Below are 25,559 nucleotides of genomic sequence, written 5' to 3' on the forward strand. Positions count from 1 at the left end.
CACTCCACCATGCCTGGCTAATTTTTTTTTTTTTTTTTTTTTTTTTGAGATGAAGCCTCGCTCTGTCACCCAGGCAGGAGTGCAGTGGCGCTTTCTCAGCTCACTGCAACCTCCATCTTCCGGGTTCAAGCGATTCTCCTGCTTCAGCCTCCCGGGTAGCTGGGACTGCAGGCACGTGCCACCATGCCTGGCTGAATTTTTGTATTTTTAGTAGAGGCAGGGTTTCACCATGTTAGCCAGGATGGTCTCAATCTGCTGACCTCGTGATCTGCTCGCCTTGGCCTCCCAAAGTGATGAGATTACAGGTGTGAGCCACCGTGCCCAGCCTAATTTTTTTTTTTTTTGAGACCAAGTCTCACTCATTCAGGCTGGAGTGCAGTGGTGCAATCTTGGCTCTCTGCAACCTCCACCTCCTGGGTTCAAGTGATTCTCTTGCCCCAGCCTACGAATAGCTGGGATTACAGACGTGCACCAGCACACCCAACTAATTTTTGTATTTTTAGGAGAGATGGGGTTTCACCATATTGGCCAGGCCGGTCTTGAATACCTGACCTCAAATTATCTGCCCGCCTTGGCCTCCCAAAGTGCTGGGATTACAGGCATGAGCCACTGCCTGGCCATAGCTACCATTTTTTAAGGGAATACATGTATTCATACTCTGTTACTTCTCTTACTCCAGTTTATAGATGAAGCAAGTAAGACTCAGATTTTGAGTTAGGTCACACAGTAAGAGACTGAGTTGGGGTTTCAAACATACATCTGTTACCAATTTCTTATGATTCATTCTAGAAATAGCCTGTGCATATACAAGTGTAAATGTTTGTGTGTGCAGGTAGGTGTGTGTGTGTATAGAGAAAAATAATTGTAAAGAAAAACTTAAGTCATTGTTGACATAATAGAGCAAAATAAAATTAGTTCAATAGACAGTGGTTCTTAAGACACGGTTTATGGGTTGATCACTGTTTTTTTTTTTTTTTTTTTTTTTTTTGAGACAATCACTCTGTCAACCAGGCTGGAATGCAGTGGCATGATCTTGGTTCACTGCAACCTCTGCCTCCCAGGTTCAAGCAATTCTTGTGCCCCAGCCTCCTGAGTAACTGGGATTACAGGTGTGTGCCACCACACCCAGCTAATTTTTTTTTTCTTGAGACGGAGTTTCGCTCTTGTCACCCAGGCTGGAGTGCAATGGCGCGATCTCAGCTCACTGCAACCTCCACCTCCTGGGTTCAAGTGATTCTCCTGCTTCAGCCTCCTGAGTAGCTTGGATTACAGGTGTGCAACACCACACCCAGCTAATTTTTGTATTTCAGTGGAGATGGGATTTCGCCACGTTGTCTCGCACTCCGGACCTCAGGTGATCCACCTGCCTCAGCCTCCCAAAGCACTGGGATTACAGGTATAAGCCACCGTGCCGTTGGCTTGATCACTTGTATCAGAATCACCTGAGGTGCTTGTTAAAATTATAGATCTCTAGCTTCTTCCCCAAGCCTACAGATCTTGAATTTCTAGAGGTCAAACCTGGGAATCTACATGTTAGACAGGTTTCTCAAGTAGTTTTTATATTCATTAAAAGCAATCTTTTTCAAATTGTGAGTAGTGATACAATAGTAGATTGTGAAATTAGGATAGTGGATGGATTATGAGCAGCATTTTATAAAAAATGAACTGATAGAAAAAATGTCAGCATGTATGGTAAAGGTGTTTTTCGCAGTGTTTTTGTGGCGTTTACATATATCCCTACACATATCTTGTGTATCGGGTTATGATGTAAAACATCTCTCATAACACAGTTCATGAGCTGGGCACTGTGATGTGTGCCTCTACTCTCAGCTACTCCAGAGGCTGGGGCTGGAGGATCATTTAAGCCCATTAGTTCAAAACCAGCCTAGGCAGCATAGTGAGATCCTGCCTCTTAAGAAGTTTGAAGTTCACTGTGTTGAATTTGAGAATCATTGATTTCATCACCAGCTTTCCTCCCTTCCACTTAATCCAGGTAAATAAGTCTCTCATTAGCCTCAACTTGCCTGTCTTACTTGCTCTTCTTAGTTCCTTATAGCCTGAGTCACCTTCTCCCTAGGAAACCTTCAAGAGTAACCCTTTTGCCAGATCATTCATTATTCTTTATGCTCCTGGTGTTGATGTCTGCAATTTGTATTGTATCATTTTTTTCTCTTACTGTGAAATTTTATCAATAGACCTACCATTTATTTTGTAGACAACCCTTTCTAAAGATAGGCATAACATACCAAGTTCATGGCCTTAGTTTACCACATATAGTAAATCTTTGATAGTCTCAGCATTCTTTTTTTTTTTTTTTTTTTTTTTTTTTTTGAGACAGAGTCTTGCTCTGTTACCCAGGCTGGAGTGCACTGGTGCAATCTTGGCTCACTGCTGACCTCAGGTGATGCGCCCGCCTCAGCCTCCCAAAGTGTTGGGATTATAGGCATGAGCCACTGTGCCCGGCCTCAGCATTCTTTATAGAACTCCAAAACCCAGCTCACTGCAGCAGTAATGATTAAACCATGCGCCTGAACTGAGCAGTGATTTCCTACGTTGTTTAAATATGAGTATCCCTGTTTAACACTTTAAAAATCTACACATTTCACCATTTCAGTCTATTCATTGACTGAAACATATTGCCCAAAGTTACTATGAATTCATTCATTGGGATTTTCCCCTCCAAAAGAACATAGGAATTTTTTTTTTTTTTTTTTTTTTTTTTTTTGAGATGGAGGCTCACTCTGTTGTCCAAACTGGAATGTAGTGGCAAGATGATAGCTCACTGCAACCTCCGCCTCCCGGGTTCAAGGGATTTTCCTGCTTCAGCCTCCTGAGTAGCTGGGACTAGACGCGTGCCCCACCATGCCCGACCAACTTTTTTTTCTTTTTCTGAGACGGAGTCTCACTCTGTTGCCAGACTGGAGTACAATGACGTGATCTCGGCTCACTGCAACCTCTGCCTCCCAGGTTCAAGCGATTCTCCTGCCTCAGCCTCCCGAGTAGCTGGGATTACAGGCATGCACCACCATGCCTGGCTAATTTTGCATTTTTAGTAGAGACAGGGTTTCACCATGTGGGTCAGGCTGGTCTTGAACTCCCGACCTCATGTGATCCGCCCACCTCAGCCTCCCAAAGTGCTGTGATTACAGGTGTGAGCCACTGCACCCGGCCTAATTTTTTTATTTTTATTTTTTGAGACAGTCTTGCTCTGTTGCTCAGGCTGGAGTGCAGTGGTGCAATCTCGGCTCACTGCCACCTCCGCCTCCCGGGTTCAGGTGATTCTCCTGCCTCGGCCTCCTGAGTAGCTGGGATTACAGGTGCACACCACCACGCCTGGCTAATTTTTGTATTTTTAGTAGAGACGGGGTTTCACCATGTTGTTCAGGCTGGTCTCAAACTCCTGGCCTCAAGTGATTCACCTACCTTGGCCTCCCAAAATGCTGGGATTATAGGCGTAAGCCACCACACCCAGCCTTCAGGAAGATTTTTAATAGCTATCATCTTAGCACAGTTTTCTAGATTAATGGTCATTATCATTAGTATGAGAGAAAACAAATTTCTAAAATTTTGGGTCACATTAAAAACTAATTTGAAAAGAGTATATTCAATAATTTTTAGTACTGTGAGAATGGTTTAATGATATACCAGATAAATGAAAATATGTGTAGTGTCTTCAGTATATTCAGACTGATAGAGTAGCTAGAATATTTCAATAGCTCTCCACAGTATTTACACATCATTATTTGATACAGAGTTACCTGGTCTTTCAGTATTTTAAATAATCAGCAGTGTTTTAAAATGAGTTCATATTTCATTCATCATAACGTTAGCCTCATCTGAGAACAGTAGTATATTAAAGCATGAAATATTATTTACTGGGTCTTTTGACATACTTGATTTGATCATCCCTTAGTATAACTGTGACCAGCCTTTGGTTTAGGTTGTAGACCTTGGCTTAGCAGGAAGGATATAGTTTTTTCTGGGCTACCTATAGAAATGGGAAAGAGGTGAGAGGCTTGTGTCCTCATAACACAGATGCTGACCGAGTTCTTGGCATGGGAGGAAACTTACCATTATGCTAATGTCTAAGTAGGACAGCTCATATTTGAACCAGGCAGTCTCATTCTGAAGCTCTCCTTACTAACCCTTGTACTACATTGTGTGATATATAGAGTAGGGACAATATCATGTTCACTTTTGTTTTCTTAGGGCCTAACACATTACCTGTGACATAACAGGACCTTAGTAGGAGTTTGTTGAATTCATTATTGTCAAATGAATTTTTATCCTGATGCTTTTTTTTTTTTTGTGACGGAGTCTCGCTCGGTCACCCAGGCTGGGGTGCAGTGGTGCGATCTCAGCTCATACAACCTCCGCCTCCCAGGTTCAAGCGATTCTCTAGCTTCAGCCTCCTGAGTAGTTACAGGTGCTTGCCACATCACCCAGCCTCCTGAGTAGTTACAGGTGCGTGCCACCACGTCTGGCTAATTTTTTTGTATTTTTAGTAGAGACGGGGTTTCACCATGTTGGCCAGGCTGGTCTCGAACTCCTAACCTCATGATTCACCCACCTCGGCCTCCCAAAGTGCTGGGATTACAGGCATGAGCCACTGCGCCTGTCCTATCCTGATCCTTAACCTTGTAATATATAGCTTTGTATAATCATGCTTAAAGTTCTAATTCTCTTTATAACTGTATAATCTTCTTCTCTTATTAAATCATCAACTTATAAGGGAAGACTTGAAGAGTCAGACAAAGATTTTGAGTGCTAGGTACAAGGAACTTAGTTGTCTGTGGAGCAATGCTAACCAAACCTGGCTATGCATCAGAATCATCTGGGGGTTTGCATTCCTGGAAGCTATTTCCCCTTATATATTTAAGTAAAATCTTCAGAATATGGGCTAATCTGCATTTTTATTAAGCTTCCCAGGTTATGCTTAGGCACCTAGCCTAGCATTTAAGAACTGCTGCAAGGGATTGATAGAAATGGAATACTCTACTTGGTCAGAAGCAGCTTAAAGTTTAGATAAAAAAACACATGCAATATGTAAACAGTCATTCATGACAAGAGAGTGAGGAGACACTATGTGATTAATGCCAAGAGAGTGGTCCAGACAGTGAGGACTTGGAAGTTGGGTGGAGACAGAGATTGCTTTCAGCTGATTAGGATTGAGGTAGTTGCTGGTTCTTCTGGGATTGGGCAGATTTGGACTGGCAGAAAGTTGGGGGAAATGTTCTAATTGCTATGCGACTAGATCTTGGAGGTGGAAAGATGAGTAAGAAACAAATAATCTTTGTTCCTCCAGAGCTCATAATATGTTTGATGTAGACAGTTAAGCAGATGTTTGTCAAACATGTGGTAAGAGCAGTGAGAATTTGAGCAAAAGCCAGTATCAGGAAAATTAGGTAAATATTCTAGGGAATGAATATAGACCAATTTAGCCTGCATCACAAGTTTATGTAGGAGAATTTAAAGAAGTACTGAGCTGGGTGCTGTGGCATACACCTATATAGTACCTCCTACTTGGCAGGCTGAGGCTGGAGGATTGTTTGAGCCCAGGGATTTGAATCCAGCCTGGGCAACATAGCAAGACCCCATGTCTAAAAGAAAACTTTGAAAGAAATACTGGCTTTTAAACTCAAAGGAGGCCGGGCACAGTGGCTCATGCCTGTAATTCTAGGACTTTGGGAGGCCGAGGCAGGTGGATCACCTGAGGTCAGGAGTTTGAGACCAGCCTGGCCAACATGGTGAGACCCTGTCTCTACTAAAAATCCAAAAATTAGCTGGGCATGGTGATGGGCACCTGTAATCCCAGCAACTCTGGAGGCTGAGGCAGGAGAATCACTTGAACCTGGGAGGCAGAGGTTGCAGTGAGCCAAGATGGCACCATTGCACTCCAGCCTGGGTGACAAGAGCAAAACTCCATCTCAAAAAAAAAAAAAAAATTAAGGCCAGGCGTGGTGGCTCACACCTATAATCCCAGCACTTTGGGAGGCCAAGGCGGGTGGATCATGAGGTCAGGAGATCGAGACCATCCTGGCTAACACGATGAAACCCTGTCTCTACAAATGAAATGAAATGAAAAATGAAATGAAATGAAATGAAAAAATAAAATAAAATAAAATATAAAATAAAATAGCCCTGTGTGGTGGTGGGCACTTGTAGTCCCAGCTACTCAGGAGGCTGAGGCAGGAGAATGGCCTGAACCTGGGAGGCAGAGCTTGCAGTGAGCCAAGATCGGGCCACTGCACTCTAGTCTGGGAGACAGAGCAAGACTCCGTCTCAAAAAAACAAAAACAAAACAAAACAAAGTAAATAAATAAAAAATAAACTCAAAGGAATTGATTTAAAGGCCGGAGAGCTTGATGGGAAAATCTTTTGGAGTAGGAAGCCTTTCTTGTACTTTTGAAATCATATTAGGGGCCAGGTACAGTGGCTCATGCCTGTAATTCCAGCACTTTGGGAGGCCAAGGCAGGCAGATCACCTGAGGTGAGGAGTTCGAGACCAGCCTGGCCAACATGGTGGAACTCTGTCTTTACTAAAAATACAAAAATTAGCCGGGCGCAGTGGCGGGCACCTGTAATCCCAGCTACTAGGGAGGCTGAGGCAGGAGAATCACTTGAAACCTGGAGGTGGAGGTTGCAGTGAGCCGAGATTGTACACCACTACACGCCAGCCTGGGCAACAGAGTGAGACCCTGTCTCAAAAAAAAAAACAAACAAACAAAAAACAAAACAAAAAAAAAAGAAAAGCAGTCACATTAGGCAGCCACTACTATGTTTACTCCTAAGTCAACCTTGAAGATGAGGAAGCTAAAGGAGCAAAGAAAAGAAATCACAATAATAGCCTGTGGCCAGATTGTAAAGTTATAAATTGAACTGTCCACTGGTATTTCATAATATGGACAGACCACCTAACCTCTCCACATAACAGTTTCCTCATCCTTATGAGGGTGTAGTAGTAAGTTTCTAAATGTAGCATAGTGTTTAATAGCACTTTGAAGTCAGACTGCATGGGCTTAACCTCTGGCTCTACACTTCAGCTCTATGACTTTGAGCAGGTTATTTGACTTCTCTGTGCCTCAGATTTCTCATCTGTAAAATACTCCATTGTGTATTGTTGATTAGATTAAGCAAATAAATATATGGAGAACTGTTAGAACAGTGTTTGACACATACGGAATTGTTAAGTGTATCCCTTCCAGCTCTAATGTCTTCTAATTTTTGAGGTTTTGACTCATCACCAGGCATCCACTGTAAACCCTACAACATTGGAATTACTTAAGAGGACTCATGAAGAACCATAATTAAAATATAGGACTTAGTGTTTAGATCTATCATCACTACAACTGTATCAGAATAGGAAGTAAAATTAGATAATGCATCTCCAGTGGACACATTGCACAAATGTTTCCTTCTGAAACTTGTTTAGAAAGATGGCCTTAGCCGGGTGTAGTGGCTCATGCCTGTAATCCCAGCACTTTGGGAGACTGAGGTGGGTGGATCACCTGAGGTCAGGAGTTTGAGACCAGACTCACCAACATGGAGAAACCCCACCTCTACTAAAAATACAAAATCAGCTGGGCATGGTGACACATACCTGTAATCCCAGCTACTTGGGAGGCTGAGGCAGGAGAATCTCTTGAACCTGGGAGGCAGAGGTTGTGGTGAGCCGAGATTGTGCCATTGGACTCCAGCCTGGGGCAACAAAAGCAAAACTCCATTTCAAAAAAAAGAAGAAAGATTGCCTTAGAGGCTTAATTAAGAATATAAACAGGCCGGGCGCGGTGGCTCAAGCCTGTAGTCCCAGCACTTTGGGAGGCCGAGATGGGCGGATCACGAGGTCAGCAGATCGAGACCATCCTGGCTAACACGGTGAAACCCTGTCTCTACTAAAAAATACAAAAAACTAGCTGGGCGAGGTGGCGGGCGCCTGTAGTCCCAGCTACTTGGGAGGCTGAGGCAGGAGAATGGCTTAAACCCGGGAGGCGGAACTTGCAGTGAGCTGAGATCCGGCCACTGCACTCTAGCCTGGGCGACAGAGCGAGACTCCGTCTCAAAAAAAAAAAAAAAAAAAAAAAGAATATAAACAATGGAGTCTGCTGTCTCCCTGAGAGGCTAATATTCATTTGTAAATGTTGACTGGACTGATGCCATTCTAATTAGTTTATTATGGTTCTCTTATTTCTGATGTTGGTAAGATCTGGCCATGGTTTGGGCGTGTACTTACTGTAAAACACACTGTGCAATGGTGAGTAATATAGTTGTAACAGCATAACATGTGATGGACGGTCAAAGGTGCTCTGGAATCAGAGTGAACTCCATAGACTAGCTTTTCCTAAGTCATAACAGTTGATTACCTGTAGTTCTCATTGAAAGTAGTAGTTACCCAAGTAACTTCCATGTAAGAAAAGTCAACATTTACAAATGAGGCAGGTGCAGTAAAGTCTCAGCTTCTCAGGAGGCAGAAGCAGGAGGATTACTTGAGCCCACGAGTTTGAGTCCAGCCTGGGCAATATAGTGAGACCTTGTCTCTTTATTTAAAAAAAAAAAGAAGAAGAAGAAAAGAAAAGCCAAGATATTTAATTTAATTTAGAGATTTTGAACCACTCTTTAGAGTAGAATCCTTGATAAGTAAAACAGATTTTTAAAAAGCAGCACTACTCTGCTTGGATAGGCCAAAGTAAGTGGCCTGGAGCTGTGCTTACCAGTCTTCTTCCTACTTATTTCCACTCCTCCCTGATGGCCTCTGAGTTTCTTTCAAGAAGCTTTAGGGCGCCTAAGCTCACAGTTTAGGAAACAATGGTGTAATTAATTTTAGGTTCATTTTGCCTATAGCATAATATTTATTTTCCCTTAAAATTGTAACTTATATAAAAAACTCAGTTCCTGTTTGTAGGTTTTAGATCCCATAATTTATTTTATTTATTACTATTGCTATCTTCCCCCCTTGGGATACACTCTTACTCTTTTTTATTGAGACAGAGTCTCACTCTGTCGCAAGACTCTGGAGTGCAATGGCGAGATCTCAGCTCACTGAACCTCCGCCTCCCGGGTTCAACCGAATCTCTGCCTCAGCCGCCTGAGTAGCTGAGACTACAGTCACACACCACCATGCCTGGCTAATTTTTGTATTTTTAGTAAAGATGGGGTTTCACCATGTTAGCCAGGCTGGTCTCGAACTCCTGGCCTCAAGTGATCCACCAGCCTCAGCCTGCCAAAGTGTTGGGATTACAGGCGTGAGCCACCACACCCAGCCAACACTTACTCTTAATCCTCTATTTGGAGGCAAACCTCTGCATTTTGTATGCTTTTGTGGATATGGGGTTGATTTATGGGGAGGCATGCCTAAAAACTCTCTGTTGAAAAGAACAACCTTTTAATCGTGAACTAGAACTTGATTAAATCTTGTATCTTCAGCTCAGACTGTTTGTTTTCATTCACTAGATTTGTCTGCCTCTGCTCATTCCAAGGTGGTGATCTTCACAGTCAACTCCTTAGGTAGTTCTCACTCCTACCTTGATGTGGTACAGAGCAATGTGGATATGTTCAGAGCCCTTGTCCCAGCTCTGGGACATTATAGTCAACACAGTGTCCTGCTCATTGCATCTCAACCAGGTAAAATGCTTTATTTTAAATTAAGTTGATGGTCCAGTGCATCAGTAGAATTGCCATTACTGATAAAAACCATAGAACTTTAGGGCCGGGCACAGTGACTCACACCTGTAATCCCAACACTTTGGGAGTCTGAGGTGGACGGATCACCTGAGGTCAGGAGTTCAAGATCATCCTGGCCAACATGGTGAAACCCTGTCTCTACCAAAAATACAAAAGTTAGCCGGGCATGGTGGCGGGCGCCTGTAATCCCAACTACTTGGGAAGCTGAGGCAGGAGAATTGCTTGAACCCAGGAGGTGGTGGTTGCAGTGAGGCCGAGATGGTGTCACTGCACCCCAGCTGGCCAACAGAGCGAGACTCTGTCTCAAAAAACAAAAAACAAAAAACAGAAAAAAACCTTTAAATTATAAAGAGATGGCTAGAATATTCAGCAAAATTGCCTACACTACAGAAACAGTGTAGTATTCTGGCAACCAGTTACTTGTTATGACTAACATTATCTAGAAGGTTCCAGCATACAATATTTTAATGAAATATGATATTATGTTCTAGGTTCTAAGTCATACCTTCCTCAGTGAGAAGATGTTTAAACTCCCAAGAGAAAAATGCAATGACTTATGTGCATATTTTGTTAATTCTGAAGTGTCAAAAATGTTAGCATGCCAGAGTGTATTTTTAACATTTTGCATTTTGCAGGTTATTTTGGAATTGTCATACTCAAAAATAGAAATATTTTCAAAGAGTTAGTTTGTACTGGACTCAAATTGGTGAACAGATTTTTTTTTTTAAATGTTCCCAATGTAGGGGTATTGTATGCATTTCACTTGTTTTTTTGTAGTAATTTGTTGAGGGACATTGATCTCTTTAATTCTCAACATCCTTTTGGAATGTAAGAAAAAAGTAGTTGTGTTTTCATTTATAATGCTACACTGAATCCAGGTGGCATATAAATCAGTATTTTAATTTAAAGATAGAAATTCAGTTAGGCTGGGCGCGGTGGCTCACACCTGTAATCCCAGCACTTTGGGAGGCCGAGGCAGGTGGATCACGAGGTCAGGAGATCGAGACCATCCTGGCTAACATGGTGAAACCCCATCTCTACTAAAAATACAAAAAATTAGCCGGGCGTGGTGGCGGGCACCTGTAGTCCCAGCTGCTTGGGAGGCTGAGGCAGGAGAATGGCATGAACGTGGGAGGCGGAGCTTGCAGTGAGCCGAGATCATGCCACTGCACTCCAGCCTGGGCAACAGAGCAAGACTCCGTCTCAAAAAAAAAAGATAAATTCAGTTTAAGATAGATGTAAAAGAAAACTCAAATCAATAAGAAGAAATTATTTTTTATTTTTTGTACTAGTTTTTATCCTCACTTAACTGTTTTAGGAATTATCTATTTTCTACCCCTGACAATTTATATTTAACAATAAAATTTGGCCAGGCACAGTGGCTCATGCCTGTAATCCCAGCACTTTGGGAGGCTGAGGCAGGTGGATCACCTGAGGTCAGGAGTTCAAGACCAGCCTGGTCAACATGCTGAAACCCTGTCTCTACTAAAAATACAAAAAGTAGCCAGGTGTGGTGGTGCACGCCTGTAATCCCAGCTACTAGGGAGACTGAGGTAGGAGAATCCCTTGAACCTAGGAGGCAGAGGTTGCAGTGAGCCCAGATCATGCCACTGCACTCCAGCCTGGAGGACAGAGCAATACTCGGTCTCAAAAAAACACCCCCGCCCCCCCTACACACACAGTAAAATGTATCTTGTTGAAACCTTGTTAGTGTTCCTTTTTTTTGTTTTTTTTTGAGACGGAGTCTCGCTCTGCTGCCCAGGCTGGAGTGCAGTGGCCGGATCTCAGCTCACTGCAAGCTCCGCCTCCCGGGTTTACGCCATTCTCCTGCCTCAGCCTCCCAAGTAGCTGGGACTACAGGCGCCTGCCACCACCTCGCCCGGCTACTTTTTTTTTTGTATTTTTTAGTAGAGACGGGGTTTCACTGTGTTAGCCAGGATGGTCTCGATCTCCTGACCTCATGATCCGCCCGTCTCGGCCTCCCAAAGTGCTGGGATCTAATGTATATTAAAAATATGTTACGGGCCAGGCACGGTGGCTCACGCCAGTAATCCCAGCACTTTGGGAGGCCAAGGTGAGTGGATCACAAGGTCAAGAGATTGAGACCATCCTGGCCAACATGGTGAAACCCTGTCTCTACTAAAAATACAAAAATTAACTGGGCATGGTGGCACGTGCCTATAGTCCCAGCTATATATATATAATGCTGCAGTACATTCAGGGCCTAATATACTTACTAAAATAATAAATATTTTGTGAGCTAGGCTAGAAGTATATATTTTTTAACCTTTACATTTTTTACCTTGTATGCAATATTTAGTGGAAATCATGACCTATGTGACATGGAAACTGAGTGCATTTCCTGCAAATCGAGTGATTGGAATTGGATGTAATCTGGATTCACAGAGATTACAGTATATTATTACAAATGTTTTGAAGGCACAGACTTCAGGCAAAGAAGTATGGGTTATTGGCGAGCAAGGAGAAGACAAAGGTAAGAAGTACATTTTTAGGCTGGGTGTGGTGGCTCATGCCTGTAATTCCAACACTTTGGGAGGTCAAGGCAGGATTGCTTGAAGCCAGGACTTCAAGACCAGCTTGGGCAACATAACAAGACCCCATCTCTACAAAAAGATATAAAAAATTAGCCAGACATGGTAGTGCATACCTGTAGTCCCAGCGACTCGGGAGACTGAGTGGGAGGATCCCTTAAGCCCAGGAGGTCAAGGCTGCAGTGAGCCATGATTGCACCACTGCATTCAAGCCTGGGTGACAGGGTGAGACCCCATTGCTAAAAAAGAAGTACGTTATTATTAGTTATAACCAAAATTGCCAGTGGTCATGGCATTCACATATATCTGAGGACTCCAGAATTGTGGGCTTAATTGGCTTTGTTCCACATTTGAGTGTGCCTTCTGTATAACAGGCCCTATATTGTGAATAAATTCCTCATATGTGTCATTCTGATTTTAATTACTTTTCAGTAAATTTAAGGTTAGACAAGACCACTTAGTAGGATTTTATATTTTTTAATTGAATTTCAGAGTCCAGGATTAATTTAAAACTTTAATTTTCCAGAAAGAAACATTTAAATAAACTTTAAAGCATATATAGAACTCTTTCCTTTACTCTCCCCACCCTTCAACCTTGCTTACCTTTCCCAAGTTCAGACCTTCTCCCTAGATACATACCTCCTGTCTGCTGCTTTTTGAACATAATTTTCACTCATTGTTTATCCCTATGGCCTTTTTCTCCAACCACTTGCTCTTTCCCACAAAAGGCATTCAGTCTCCTGTATTGGAAAGCTCCTTTTCCTATTTCAAAGGAATGCTTTGCTTATTTGACTTAAGAATCTCTTCCCTTACTCCTTTATTGTTTCTCTCTTGCTATAAAGCCAGGTTGGTCAGTGATTAAAGTGCTCTTTACCCTGATTTTGTTCATTTAAGTATATGAGTACAATAAAGATACAGTATACTATTTGAATAAGTGCCAAAGTGAGTACTATACACTTACAGTGCTTGGATACTTATGAGTGAGCATTTAACATGGGCTGAAATTACTAGAGAAAATTCTATAAAGGCCATTTGGAGTTTGAACTGGAGTTTGGATGAATGAATAGGATTTTAATAGATAGTGAAGAGTAGGAAAAACGTTCTAGGAACGGGAAATTAGAATTAGGCAAAAGCACAAAGTTAAGTATGGCATACTCATGGGATAAAAAATGTGGACTACTTGTTGCAGAAAGTTTAAACCAGATAAATGTAATTGAAATTACATTTTGAAGATCTGTGAATACTTGATCGAAGAGTTGGAAAGTGATTTGGGGGAAGTTAGTCATTACTTCATCATTTGAAGTACTTTACTATTAATTTCACTCAGCATGTAAGTGCTGCAAGGTAGAGCATGATACAGAAAATAACCTCTCTGGGCTGGGCGTGGTGGCTCACACCTGTAATCTCAGCACTTTGGGAGGCCAAGGTGGATGGATCACAAGCTCAGGAGATCAGGACCATCCAGGCCAACATGGTGAAACCCCATCTCTACTAAAAATACAAAAATTAGCCCGGCATGGCAGTGCATGCCTGTAGTCCCAGCTACTCGGGAGGCTGAGGCAGGAGAATTGCTGCAACCTGGGAGGGGAGGGGAGGGGAGGGGAGGGGAGGGGAGGGGAGGGAGAGAAAAAAGAAAAGAAAAGAAAAGAACCTCTCTGCCTGTGAGGAGGTGATAATTTACTTGGAGAGTTTGAGAGAGACCATGCACATTAAAAAGTTAAATAGATGTCAGACCATATTTCCACAAAGCAAATCACCTTCTCAAAACGATTTCCTTGGAATTTAAAGTGTCATCTATACTTTGATGCCATTAAAATAAAATATTAACATTGATGATATCTAGGTTAGCGGTAACTTAAAAATTTGTAGTTTTCTGTGTAGTAAAAATATGTAGTATTTATGTAATTTTAAAGAAAAGCATTTTAATAAAATAAAGCAGTATTTTAAATCTGTAAAAATCTGCACTGGCTACTAGAAAACTCAGTGCTAGAATGAGGCAGCCTATAGAATAAACTCTTAAAAAACCCGACAGTGTGACTGAGCGAAAATGCTTCTGAGGCTCCAAATGCTCCCTGACACTACACACTAATCAACAGGACCCTGGAAAACGGTAGCAAACAAGAACTTCGAGCAAATGTATTCAAGTAATGAATGTCTAGGGATTTGAACAAACTCAAAACCCAACATAGACCAAACCCTCTGGTCCATGTTGATCTCTTGCTTGCCTGGTTATTGCACATCTCACATCTTCCCCTCTAGTCTACCCTGTAAATGATGTGAAATTAATAGTATTAGTCAAAACTTACAGAGTGTTTATTGTGTGCTCTCACATATTAATTCAGTCTTCCTAAAACATGTTATTATTTTCAAAAGCTTTCAGAGGCTTCCTCTGACCAAACCATTAAATTGCATTGCTTGGCACTCAGGGACCCCCAAAATATTACCCTAATCTTTCCTCCCAGTTATAGTTTGGGAGATAGCCATGTTACGAGAGAGCTGGAAGGGACCATCTATTACATTTTGTTTTAGGGAGCCAGTGAATGTAGGCATTGTAAAAGTGACCTGCCTGGAACCCTACAGCTTTTAGGGTCAAAGGACTAGCACCCAGGTCTTTTGTCTCCCAGGCCTACCCCACAGCTTTGCCACAGGGACATTTACCCACTTTGTTTACCTCCCTTATAATCCCTTTGCCTTCTCGGCCATCTTATTGATATCTTTCAAGGTCTAAGTCAAGCACCCCTTATACAATAAAGGTTTTTTCCTGATCACACAGTGATTTCTTCACTCCTTTGAGCTAAAGCTATTTCAGTCTATAAGGTAATAAACTACATATTGTCTCATCATGTTTCTTAGGTTGTCCTGCTGCTTGTTCTTATTTGTGTATGACCTTCTCCTTAGAGTGCAAATTTTTTAAGTTCTTTTAGTTGAAAAAGTAGTACATTCACACTGTAAAAATAAGTACAAAAAGATATGCAGTGAAAAGTCTCCCTTAGATGCCAGACACTCAATCCTTCTCCCTAGGGACAATCACAGTTATCAGTCTCTTTTATAATCTTCCAGAAATATTCTATGTATAGACAAGCACACATGTGTAATAGACATCATACATCATTCTTCACCTTGCCCTTTTATTTACCAATATGATTGTGGAATGAATGCACAGTAACATAGAGCTCATTCATTCTTTTTAACTACTGGATATACCATAATTTATTTAACCAGCCTCTCTAATTTACAAGTTTTGAGGAATAGTTGATATACAATAAATATTGAATGAGTGAGAATGTATGAAATACGGTTGTATTAATTTCTCAGGTCTCATAAAGAGAAAATACAGGCTGATGTGACATGATAAATATACCACCTACCCTAACCTAGTATATTTGGGTAAAGGAAGAAAACAATCTAGTATAAGTTATTGTGAGCTCTTCAAAGAGGAACAATTTAAAACCTACCAAAAAGCAGTTTGTGTTTGATTAAATGACCTTTCATCCCAAATGTAGGAATTTATTTTCAGAAACATTTATTGACCACCTGCTTTGCTCAATAAACACTGTGTTGACTGCTGTTAGAACTATATAGATGTGTAAGAACCTGACCCTGTCTTTAGGAAACTTTGAGTCTAATACTGGAAATGATTGGAAGGCTGTATTGACATACTCTGAGAGAGGTCCAAGGGAAGTAGGATAAAACCACAGGGAAGAGATGCAGTAATTCTGTCTTGAGGTCTCAAATTGGAACTAGAAATAGAGAGATGTAGGTGCATGCAAAGTGAGATTGCATAAATGTAGTATTATGTAATATTTGACACACATAATGCTAGTATTAAAACATAACTGAGCACTGATGAATCCATACTCAAATCAAGAACATTACCAATACTGAAGTTAACTATTTACTTCTCCCCAGTCCATCTCCCTGTCTGCCTTCTAGAGGTACCATGTGATCACTTTTTATTCTGTCTTCTACTCTTCGTGAAGAGCTAGTTATATCCATGGATAGGTATATTTACCTTGGCCCTGGTGTCAGAAATGGATTAGAAGCTCCCTCTGCTGGTTTCATGTACAGATACCAACTGGTTAGACTTTTGCATAAGTGATACCATCACAGTAATTGCAATTATAATTACTTTTTATTGTGCCTACTATGTGTATTAAATATTTTGCATATCTCATTTAAATTTTATAAACTCTCTGTGCAGGAGTGGTGGTTTTCCAGATTTATACATGAGGAAACATAAGGCTCAATGAGATAAGTAATTTGCCCAAGATTACATATCTGTGAAGGGCAGAACTGAGATTTGAACCCTGATCTGACTCTGAAGCTGTGCTCTTCCTTGCTGTCACTTAAGATAATTTATCTAGAGCATTTAGTACAGTATCTGGCACAGAGCAAACACTCAGCAAATGGTAGCTATTATTACAGTGATTGGCAAGACAGTGATGAATAGAAAATTGGCAGAAAGACATGTAAAAATACTCTTTGAAGTAAAGCAACATTAGGATTTGGAAATAGATATAAGAGTAGCAGTTGTGTAAATAAAATATTCTCTTCAGGCATTTCAGAGACAAGCGACAGCTATAGCCTAGGGAGGAATCACATGACATACAGGACCTTTAGATCTATTTCCTGCTTCATCTTCTCCCATTCTCCCAGGCATTCTATACTGGTCAGATGGTTGACTTGCAGTTACTGAATGGTTCATGCACTCTCATGCCTCCTTACCTTAGGACCTGCTGCTTCCTTTACCTGAACTCGTTCACTTGGCTAACTCCTGCTTACCCTTTAGGATTGGGCTTGAGTGCCACCTCTCCCAGGAAGCCTTCCTTAATTTTCCAACTTAAGTAAGTTCATACAAATAATATAACAAATTTTTAAAGTAATCCACCTATTTCCCTTCTATCTAAGTAAAACATATATGCCAAAACACATTTTTCAAAACACCCGGGCTAATGTTTAAAGAAAGTAATCCACCTATCACCCTTCTAAGTAAAACATTGTTAAAAATCCCTTAATTTGTCCACATGTATTTATATTTTTCATAAAACAGTTCATGGTTTTGTGTTTTTTTCTTATATAAAAACTTTTGGCTGGGTGTGGTGGCACACGCCTGTAATCCCAGCACTTTGAGAGGCCAAGGCAGATCACCTGAGGTAAGGAGTTCAAGACCAGCCTGGCCAACATGGTGAATTCCTGTCTCTACTAAAAATACAAAAATTAGCTTGCTGTGGTGGCAGGCACCTCTAATCCCAGCTGCTTGGGAAGCTGAGGTAGAAGAATTGCTTGAACCTAGGAGGCAGAGGTTGTAGTGAGCCAAGAGAGTGCCACTGTACTCCACCCTAGGTGACAAAGTAAGACTGTGTATCAAATAATAATAATATTAAAGTGTGATATAAATTTCTAGTTTGGCCGGGCGTGGTGGCTCACACCTGTAATCCTATCACTTTGGGAGGTCGAGGTGGGTGGATCACCTGAGGTCAGGAGTTCAAGACCTGCCTGGCTAACATGGCAAAACCCCATCTATACTAAAAATATAAAAATTAGCCAGGTGTGGTGGTGGGTGCCTGTAGTCCCAGCTACTCAGGAGACTGAGGCAGAATTGCTTGAACGGGGAGGCAGAGGTTGCAGTGAGCTAAGATCACATCACTGCACGCCAGGCTAGGTAACAGAGCGAGTCCATCTCAAACAGAAAAAAAGAAAAAAGAAAAAATATATATAAAGAAATTTCCAGTCTGTGTATACAGCTTTGAAGTTTTGAATTGTTTTTATAAATGATGTAGTGAGAGGAAATGGGTAACCCAGAAGATTCTTTGAGAAAACAGGACCCTGGGGCCAGGTGCGGTGGCTCACTCCGATAATCCCAGCACTTTGGGAGACCGAGGCAGGTGGATTACGAGGTCAGGAGTTCAAGACCAGCCTGGCCAACATGGTGAAACCCCGTTTCTACTAAAAACACACACACAAAAATTAGCAGGGTATGGTGGCATGCACCTGTAGTGAGAATCGCTTGAACCCAGGAGGCAGAGGTTGCAGTGAGCCAAGATCATGCCACTGCACTTCAGCCTGGGTGACAGAGCAAGACTCCATCTCAAAAAAAAAAAAAAAAAAAGGAAGAGGATTCTCTGCCTCTGTAATAGCTATGGAAATTCTAGCCCAAAATAGGTGATCAGATTATTCCTTACCTGGTGAAATTAGTCTCAGTGCATTTCTCAGCAGAACAAATGTCAAGTGCTTATAGATTTCTACTTTGATAGTAAAATGGCCCTTGCAGAACTGTTACCGATAAGAGAGAACAGGTAAGGAGACTGCAAGTAGACTTTGGGGATAATGTGTTTTGTAGTTCAGAGTTTTCCTCACCTTGGGCTAGTGGTATAGCACATTTATTGTCATCCAGTGGAAAAATCTAACTTGCTAGAAATGAAAAAACTTCTATATAAATATTAGCACAGGTACCCTTGACTGCAAAAGATCGGTTATCACATCTTAATCCAAAGAGAATCATTGGCAAAACATAATTAATTCTTCATCTAATTTTTAGTGCTCACATGGAGTGGCCAAGAAGTAATGAGTCATACCTCTCAAGTGCAGCTGTCCAACAGGTAACACTGACTGGAAATTTGCATTTATCCAACGAAAAATCATGTACTTCATAGCTAACAGCTATTTATACAGTATGTACTTACCAGGCTTCTGGAAACAAAACTAGTATGGACAAACACAAATGTATAAAGGAGCACTGTTTTATATTCTTTTATTTCTTATCTGAAGGTAGATCTAAGAGTTCTTTGCAAGCTTTTTCAGATAACACAGTTCACATTTAAAGGGTAAAACATGTTCTTTATTTGTAGACAGTGATTTACTGCTTCTATATCTAAACATCTGAGCCTCGCTCTGTCACCAGGCTGGAGTCAGTGGTGTGATCTCGGCTCACTGTAACCTCCACCTCCTGGGTTCAAGTGATTCTCCTGCCTCAGCCTCCCAAATAGCTGGAATTACAGGTGTGCACCACCACACCCAGCTAATTTTTTGTATTTTAGTAGAGACGGGGTTTCACCATGTTAGTCAGGATGGTCCCAATCTCCTGACCGCATGATCCACCCACCTTGGCCTCCCAAAGTGCTGGGATTACAGGTGTGAGCCGCTGTGCCAGGCCAACAATTTTCTTAATGTAGAAGATAATTTGTTCACACCACTTAAAAATGAATATCTATTAATCACATGCAAATAGAACGGGAAATCAGTCTAATGTGAATGGATAAGCCATATTATATGTTCAGGCAAACAAAAAGTATAACACACCGATCCTTGTATCTTTTGCTTTTACCCAGAGGCCTTCCAGGGGTCTGTACCCCATAGGCAGGACTCTACGCAGAATTTATATTCATGCCATTTGTTGTTTCACTGTCATATAATAACACTTTCCTGAAGTCTGAGAGGTGACATTTTTAGTTTTCGAAGCCATCAGCTTATGACTTTTAGAATATAACAACTGGAAAAAGTGTTCTCTTTCTTATTGAGAAGATTAGTGTATGGTATAATTCATTCTAATCTGATTATACAATCTTGCATTTATACTTTTTAAAAGGAAAAAATTTAAGTGTTTATGTATTTTTATCATTTACAAAAGAATGTATGCTTATTATAAAATTTCAAATACTGCAGATATCTATAAAGTATTAAAAGAAATTAAAAAGCTAAGGTAATTCCATTTTTCAGAGACAACCATTTTTGACAACTTAGTGTCCACATGCCCAAAAAATTTTTTTCTACTCATGAGGCTGAAATGGGAGGATCGGTTGAGCCCAGGAGTTTGAGACCAGCTTGGGCAACATAGAGACCCTATCTCTAAAAAGAAAAAATTGTTTTTCAATGCTTCTACAAATGTATAATAATATAGATTTGTGTTATTCAAACTATCTTGCAACTTGATTTCTTTCCTTAATGATAAATCTCAGACATTTTTGCACATTGTACATGTAAATCTACCTTATTCTTCTCAAAAGCTACATGGTACTACATGGTAGTGATTTGTTTAACCAGTCCTCTTTTGATGAGTTGTTTCCAAATATGCAGACATGCTTATTATGTACATCTTTGCACACTTGAGCATACTGCTATAAGATAAATACCTAGAAGAGGAATTTCTAGATCAGATGTTACCAAATCTTCTTCTTATAAGGTTAGATCACTTTACATTCTCAACAGCAGTTATGGGAATGCCTGTTTATAGTTTCTCCAAGTTAATTATCAGTCTTTTTAATTTTTGCCAGTTATCGGTAGGCAAATTGGTATTTATTGTTTTAATTCATATTTGGTTAAATATCAATGGCAGTGAACATTTTTTATGTTATTAGGTCATCTGTATTTTCTTTGAACTGCCTGACATCTTAAGAAAAGTTTAAATAAACATTAGATTATCTATAGGCTTCCCTAACAATTGCTGTATAACTCGTTTCTGTCATAGAAACATCTAATTAATACCTTAACCAGAATGTAAAACTAAATGTGCATATTCTGTGGATTTTCTGAGATCATATATTTTTGTAACCTAGAGCCATGGAACTGCTTAGAGTAAAAGGTCAAAGATCCTGGTCTGTTGGACTATCAGTAGCTGACATGGTTGACAGTATTGTAAACAATAAGAAGAAAGTGCATTCTGTATCAACTTTAGCAAAGGTAATTGCTATTCTTATTCTCTCATTATATTTTAAACTTAGATATTATTAATACAAAACTAGCAAAATCATTATTCATACTCTAACCCCAGGTGTCTTCAGTATCACCAGCTTTTAGAGTAACAGGTAGGAGAAAGCAGTTTAGTTTAATCCCTATCCTGCTTAGCTATGAGAAGTCTGCCAGCTTGGGCAACATAGTGAGACCCCCATCTTTACAAAAACAAAAACAAAACTTTGCCAGGCATGTGACAGCCACTCAGTAGGCTGGGGTGGGAGAATCTCTTGAGCCTGGGAGGTTGAGGCTGCAGTGAGCCATGTCACCGGACTCCAGCATGGACAACACAGCGAATCCCTGTCTCCAAAAATAAAATCTTGACTGGGCGCCGTGGCTCATGCCTGTAATCCCAGCACTTTGGGAGGCGAGGTGGGCAGATCGCTTGAAGTTAGGAGTTTGAGACCAGCCTGGCTAACATGGTGAAACCCCTCTCTACTAAAAATACAAAAATTAGCTGGGCATAATGGCAGGTGCCTGTAATCCCAGCTACTTGGGAGGCTGAGGCAGGAGGCAGAGGTTGCAGTGAGCCAAGATCACACCACTGCAACTCCAACCTGGGTGACAGGCTGAATTGAACACTAAATTCTAGTGTTCAACAGCATAGTAGGGTGAGCGTGATTATTAATAATTTATTGTACATTTCAAAACAGCTAGAAGAGGGCAGGTGTGGTGGCTCATGCCTGTAATCCCAGCACTTTGGGAGGCAGAGGTGGGAGGATCACTTGAGCTTAGGAGTTCAAGACCAGCTTGGGCAATATAGAGAGACCTCATCTCAAAAAAAAAAAAAAAAGAAAAGAAAAACAAAATAGCCAGAAGAGACCATTTGGAATGTTTTCCACACAAATAAATGATAAATGTTTGAGGTGATGGATAGCCCAATTACCCTGATTTGATCACTACACATTATATGCATATACTGAAATATCACATGTGCCCCACAAATACATACCATTATGGTACCAGTGTGTTTTTTTTTTTAAGACGTTATTGTCATTTGACTGTGCCCAGAGACCATCCCATGCCCCTCACCAGGAAATCCATTCTTTTTTTTTTTTTTTTTTTTTTTTTGAGACGGAGTCTCGCTGTGTCGCCCAGGCTGGAGTGCAGTGGCGCGATCTCGGCTCACTGCAAGCTCCGCTTCCCAGGTTCACGCCATTCTCCCGCCTCAGCCTCCGAGTAGCTGGGACTACAGGCGCCCGCCACTACGCCCGGCTAGTTTTTTGTATTTTTAGTAGAGACGGGGTTTCACCATGTTAGCCAGGATGGTCTCGATCTCCTGACCTCGTGATCCACCCGCCTCGGCCTCCCAAAGTGCTGGGATTACAGGCTTGAGCCACCGCGCCCGGCCAGGAAATCCATTCTTAACTATCTTTTTTCTTAGCCCCCAACCTGGTACCCATATTGCAGGGGGGCTAGCTTACTTCTCTACAAAGTGAGTGTCTGACCAAGTTGCTTCCATCTCTCAAAAATTTTCTGAAATGATAAGTTTACAAAATCAATGAATGATTGTGAGGTCTGGACTTCTAAAAATAAAATAAAAATAAGTAAATGAACAGAAAAAACTTTTTAAGTCCAACTTGTATCACTTTGTCTTAGAACTAAGAAAGCAAGAAAGTATGCATTTTTGTATTAATTCTTTGCAGTGATTTAGTTCTATTAAAATCCCTGTTTTTCTCATTTCAGGGTTATTATGATATAAATAGTGAAGTGTTTTTAAGTTTGCCTTGCATCCTTGGAATCAGTGGAGTATCTGAAGTCATCAAAACCACACTGAAAGAAGATACAGTTTCTGAGAAACTCCAAAGCAGTGCATCCTCAATCCATGGTCTCCAACAACAGTTAAAACTTTGATTCTCAAATGCAATTTGAGAGGCTGAACTTCTACCTAAAGGGAAAAGTCATTTAATTTTACCAATATATATAGGTTTGAGAATTTCTGTATCCTGCTATTTATCCTTACAAACTGCTTGGTTAAAGTAGAGGGTTTCTTGATTAGCTTTGGGATTTAAATCCTTAAGAAGTTACATAAGGAGGGGAAAAATTAATTTTATTTGGGGTTCTTGAGATATCTATGCTGTTCTTCAAATCTACAGAGGGGTAAACATTCATCTGAAGTGTGCATCAATTTAAATCATATATCCTAAACTAAAAGCACAATTCACACTTTGGGAATATTTTATAAGTAATACATCTTTAAAAGAAAATTACCCTTTGACTTTTATAATAAACATAAGTTCAAGGCACAGATTTACAAAATCTGTGTCAGTTGTACATTCACAGGATCCACAGCTTAAGTTACTAATGTTTCTTGTGTAAAATCCTGTTGGTAGTAATAGTAAAGCATTGTATTTCCCTTCTTCAAATTAATTAGCTACCAAAAAATGGAAAAGAATTTTACATGCACTTTAAAACAGAAAATGGAAAGTGAATTTTTAAAATGATATGCATTAAAAGTTTAATTAATTTCCAGTGGGACTTTGTGAAATTTTCTATAACTTCTTCCTGGAGTATATAAGATCTCCAACATCTCATAAATTAATTGTGATATTAGTAGAACCATAGACAAATGTATATTTTTAGTAGAAATAGATTATGAATGAAAGCCAAGTAGCTTACTTTAGAGCCAAACTATGAGATTTTCATTAAAAACATTGGTCATAATAGGGAGAGGTCAAATGGACTCTCCCCATTATTTGTTCTGAGCAAATCCTTTAACCTCTCCTGATCATACAGTTCAGAGTACACACACTTTGGTGATGGATCAACAGCAATATTTTCTTATGTGAAAGATAGCTTATTATTACTATTGTGACATTACAACTAATAGTAATAGTTAACATTAACACTTCATATATACCAGGCATGATAAGCACTTTATTATTTTACTGAATCCTCACAACAGCCCACTGAGGTAGGGACTATTACCATCATCATTTTATAAAAGGAAACTGAGGTTTAGTCCTCAAGAAGTCTTGGCTATTAAGGGGCACTTATCCATACAACCTCTACTTTTTCTAGGCACTAAAAGGGGGAAAAGGCTTAACAGCCAAAATAGTTATCAAAAGACCCTAAAGTTGGGGTCCTATACACCATGAAAGGATTACTTTTATTCTCATGTAAGGGCATGCTTTTATAAAAAACAAACATGGGTTGGGCGTGGTGACTCATGCCTGTAATCCCAGCACTTTGGGAGCCCAAGGCAGGCAGATCACGAGGTCAGGAAATCGAGATCATCCTGGCTAACACGGTGAAAGCCCGTCTCTACTAAAAATACAAAAAATTAGCTGGGCATGGTGGCAGGTGCCTGTAGTCCCAGCTACTTGGGAGGCTGAGGCAGGAGGATGGCATGAACCCAGGAGGCGGAGCTTGCAGTGAGTGGAGATCACACCACTGCACTCCAGCCTGCGCGACAGAGCAAGACTCCATCTCAAAAAAAAAAAAAAAGTTTAAAAATTTGCCAGGTGTGGTGCTGTGCACCTGTAGTTCCAGCTACTCAGGAGGCTGAGGCAGGAGGATTGCTTGAGCCCAGAAGTTCAAGATTACAATGAGCTATAATCATGCCACTGCACTCTAGGCAACACAGTGAGACCCTGTCTCTAAAAAAATAAAAATAAAAATAAAGCAAGCATATAATAGGTTAATCCAGATGGAGATAAGAGGGTTTATAAGGCCAGACACATCCTAGGTAAAGAGGAAATAGGCAAACTAACGCTGTTTTAGTGTAATAAGGAATGCTTATAATGATGAACTTTAGTCAAAGAAAAGGTGAAATTATATTCAGTAACCCATGTTTAGGAAAGCAGAAAAGATTTAATATGCTTGGAAAGATTCCCACCAGAGTTAACTGGATAAAAACCTTGGATATTTGAAGAGAAAAGCATTTAGGTCTATATAATTTCAATATGCATGCGAATTAGTTCATGTTACCCTAACAATGTATTCTTACTGTCCTTTTTTATGAAATAGGAAAGTAAAACTGAAAGAACTATTGTTTTTAAACTAGCCTTTTCTAATATTTGATATCTAAAAGTTAGATAATATGTAATATGCTTTTGAACAATAACCAGAAAATATTGTATAATAAATTACCAATAACTCATTAATTATAAAAGGAACATGTCAATACAACAAATGTTTATTTAACACCTACTGTTATTCCAAATACTGTGTTAGAATTTGACTATTCGAAGATGAATAATAGTCTTTGCCCTCTGGAAGGCCACAATGAAGAAGTAATTCTCTGTATCAGATATTTCTTTGAGTGTTAAGTATATTAGTAATCATGTTGTAAATCCCAGTGTAAGTCAAGAAGCAATATCACCACCATCACCTCCCTATGATTTTGTGATAATTTGACATTCTCAATGCTTGTTAACTTTCATGTTTTTATTTTTACAAAATCATGCAGAGCTTGTTATAATTTTTAGTGGGGTTTGGATTAAAATGCTTTTTTGATGTAGCAGAAAACAAACTTTTTTCCATTTTACATTGTTTTCCTTAAATATTAAGAATAATGAACAAAATAAACTGATTTCAAAATCACCAGGTGATACTTCATTTATTAAGTGAAAGGAAACATTCAGATTAAGGAGATTTTTT

At 40.3% G+C, this 25,559-nt stretch overlaps 1 protein-coding gene across 7 annotated transcripts in view; it reads left to right on the forward strand.

Moving 5' to 3' along the window:
* Positions 1-25,505, forward strand: part of UEVLD (UEV and lactate/malate dehyrogenase domains) — a 75,679-nt gene extending 50,174 nt beyond the window's left edge. For 4 of the 7 annotated variants that reach the window (XM_010370179.2, XM_030917625.1, XM_010370178.2 and 1 more), the window contains 5 exons: positions 9,448-9,618; positions 11,999-12,172; positions 18,769-18,829; positions 20,783-20,906; positions 22,644-23,429. In XM_010370179.2, the coding sequence (XP_010368481.1) occupies positions 9,448-9,618; positions 11,999-12,172; positions 18,769-18,829; positions 20,783-20,906; positions 22,644-22,811 (698 nt within the window). In that variant the 3' untranslated portion in view covers positions 22,812-23,429. Of the gene's footprint in view, positions 1-9,447; positions 9,619-11,998; positions 12,173-18,768; positions 18,830-20,782; positions 20,907-22,643 lie in introns of all 7 variants that reach the window. The other 3 variants (XM_010370176.2, XM_030917624.1, XM_030917623.1) reach the window with 3 other exon arrangements.
* The last annotated feature ends 54 nt before the right edge of the window (positions 25,506-25,559 follow it).

Source organism: Rhinopithecus roxellana, chromosome 15, assembly GCF_007565055.1.
Source record: "Rhinopithecus roxellana isolate Shanxi Qingling chromosome 15, ASM756505v1, whole genome shotgun sequence".
Classification (NCBI taxonomy): Eukaryota; Metazoa; Chordata; class Mammalia; order Primates; family Cercopithecidae; genus Rhinopithecus; species Rhinopithecus roxellana.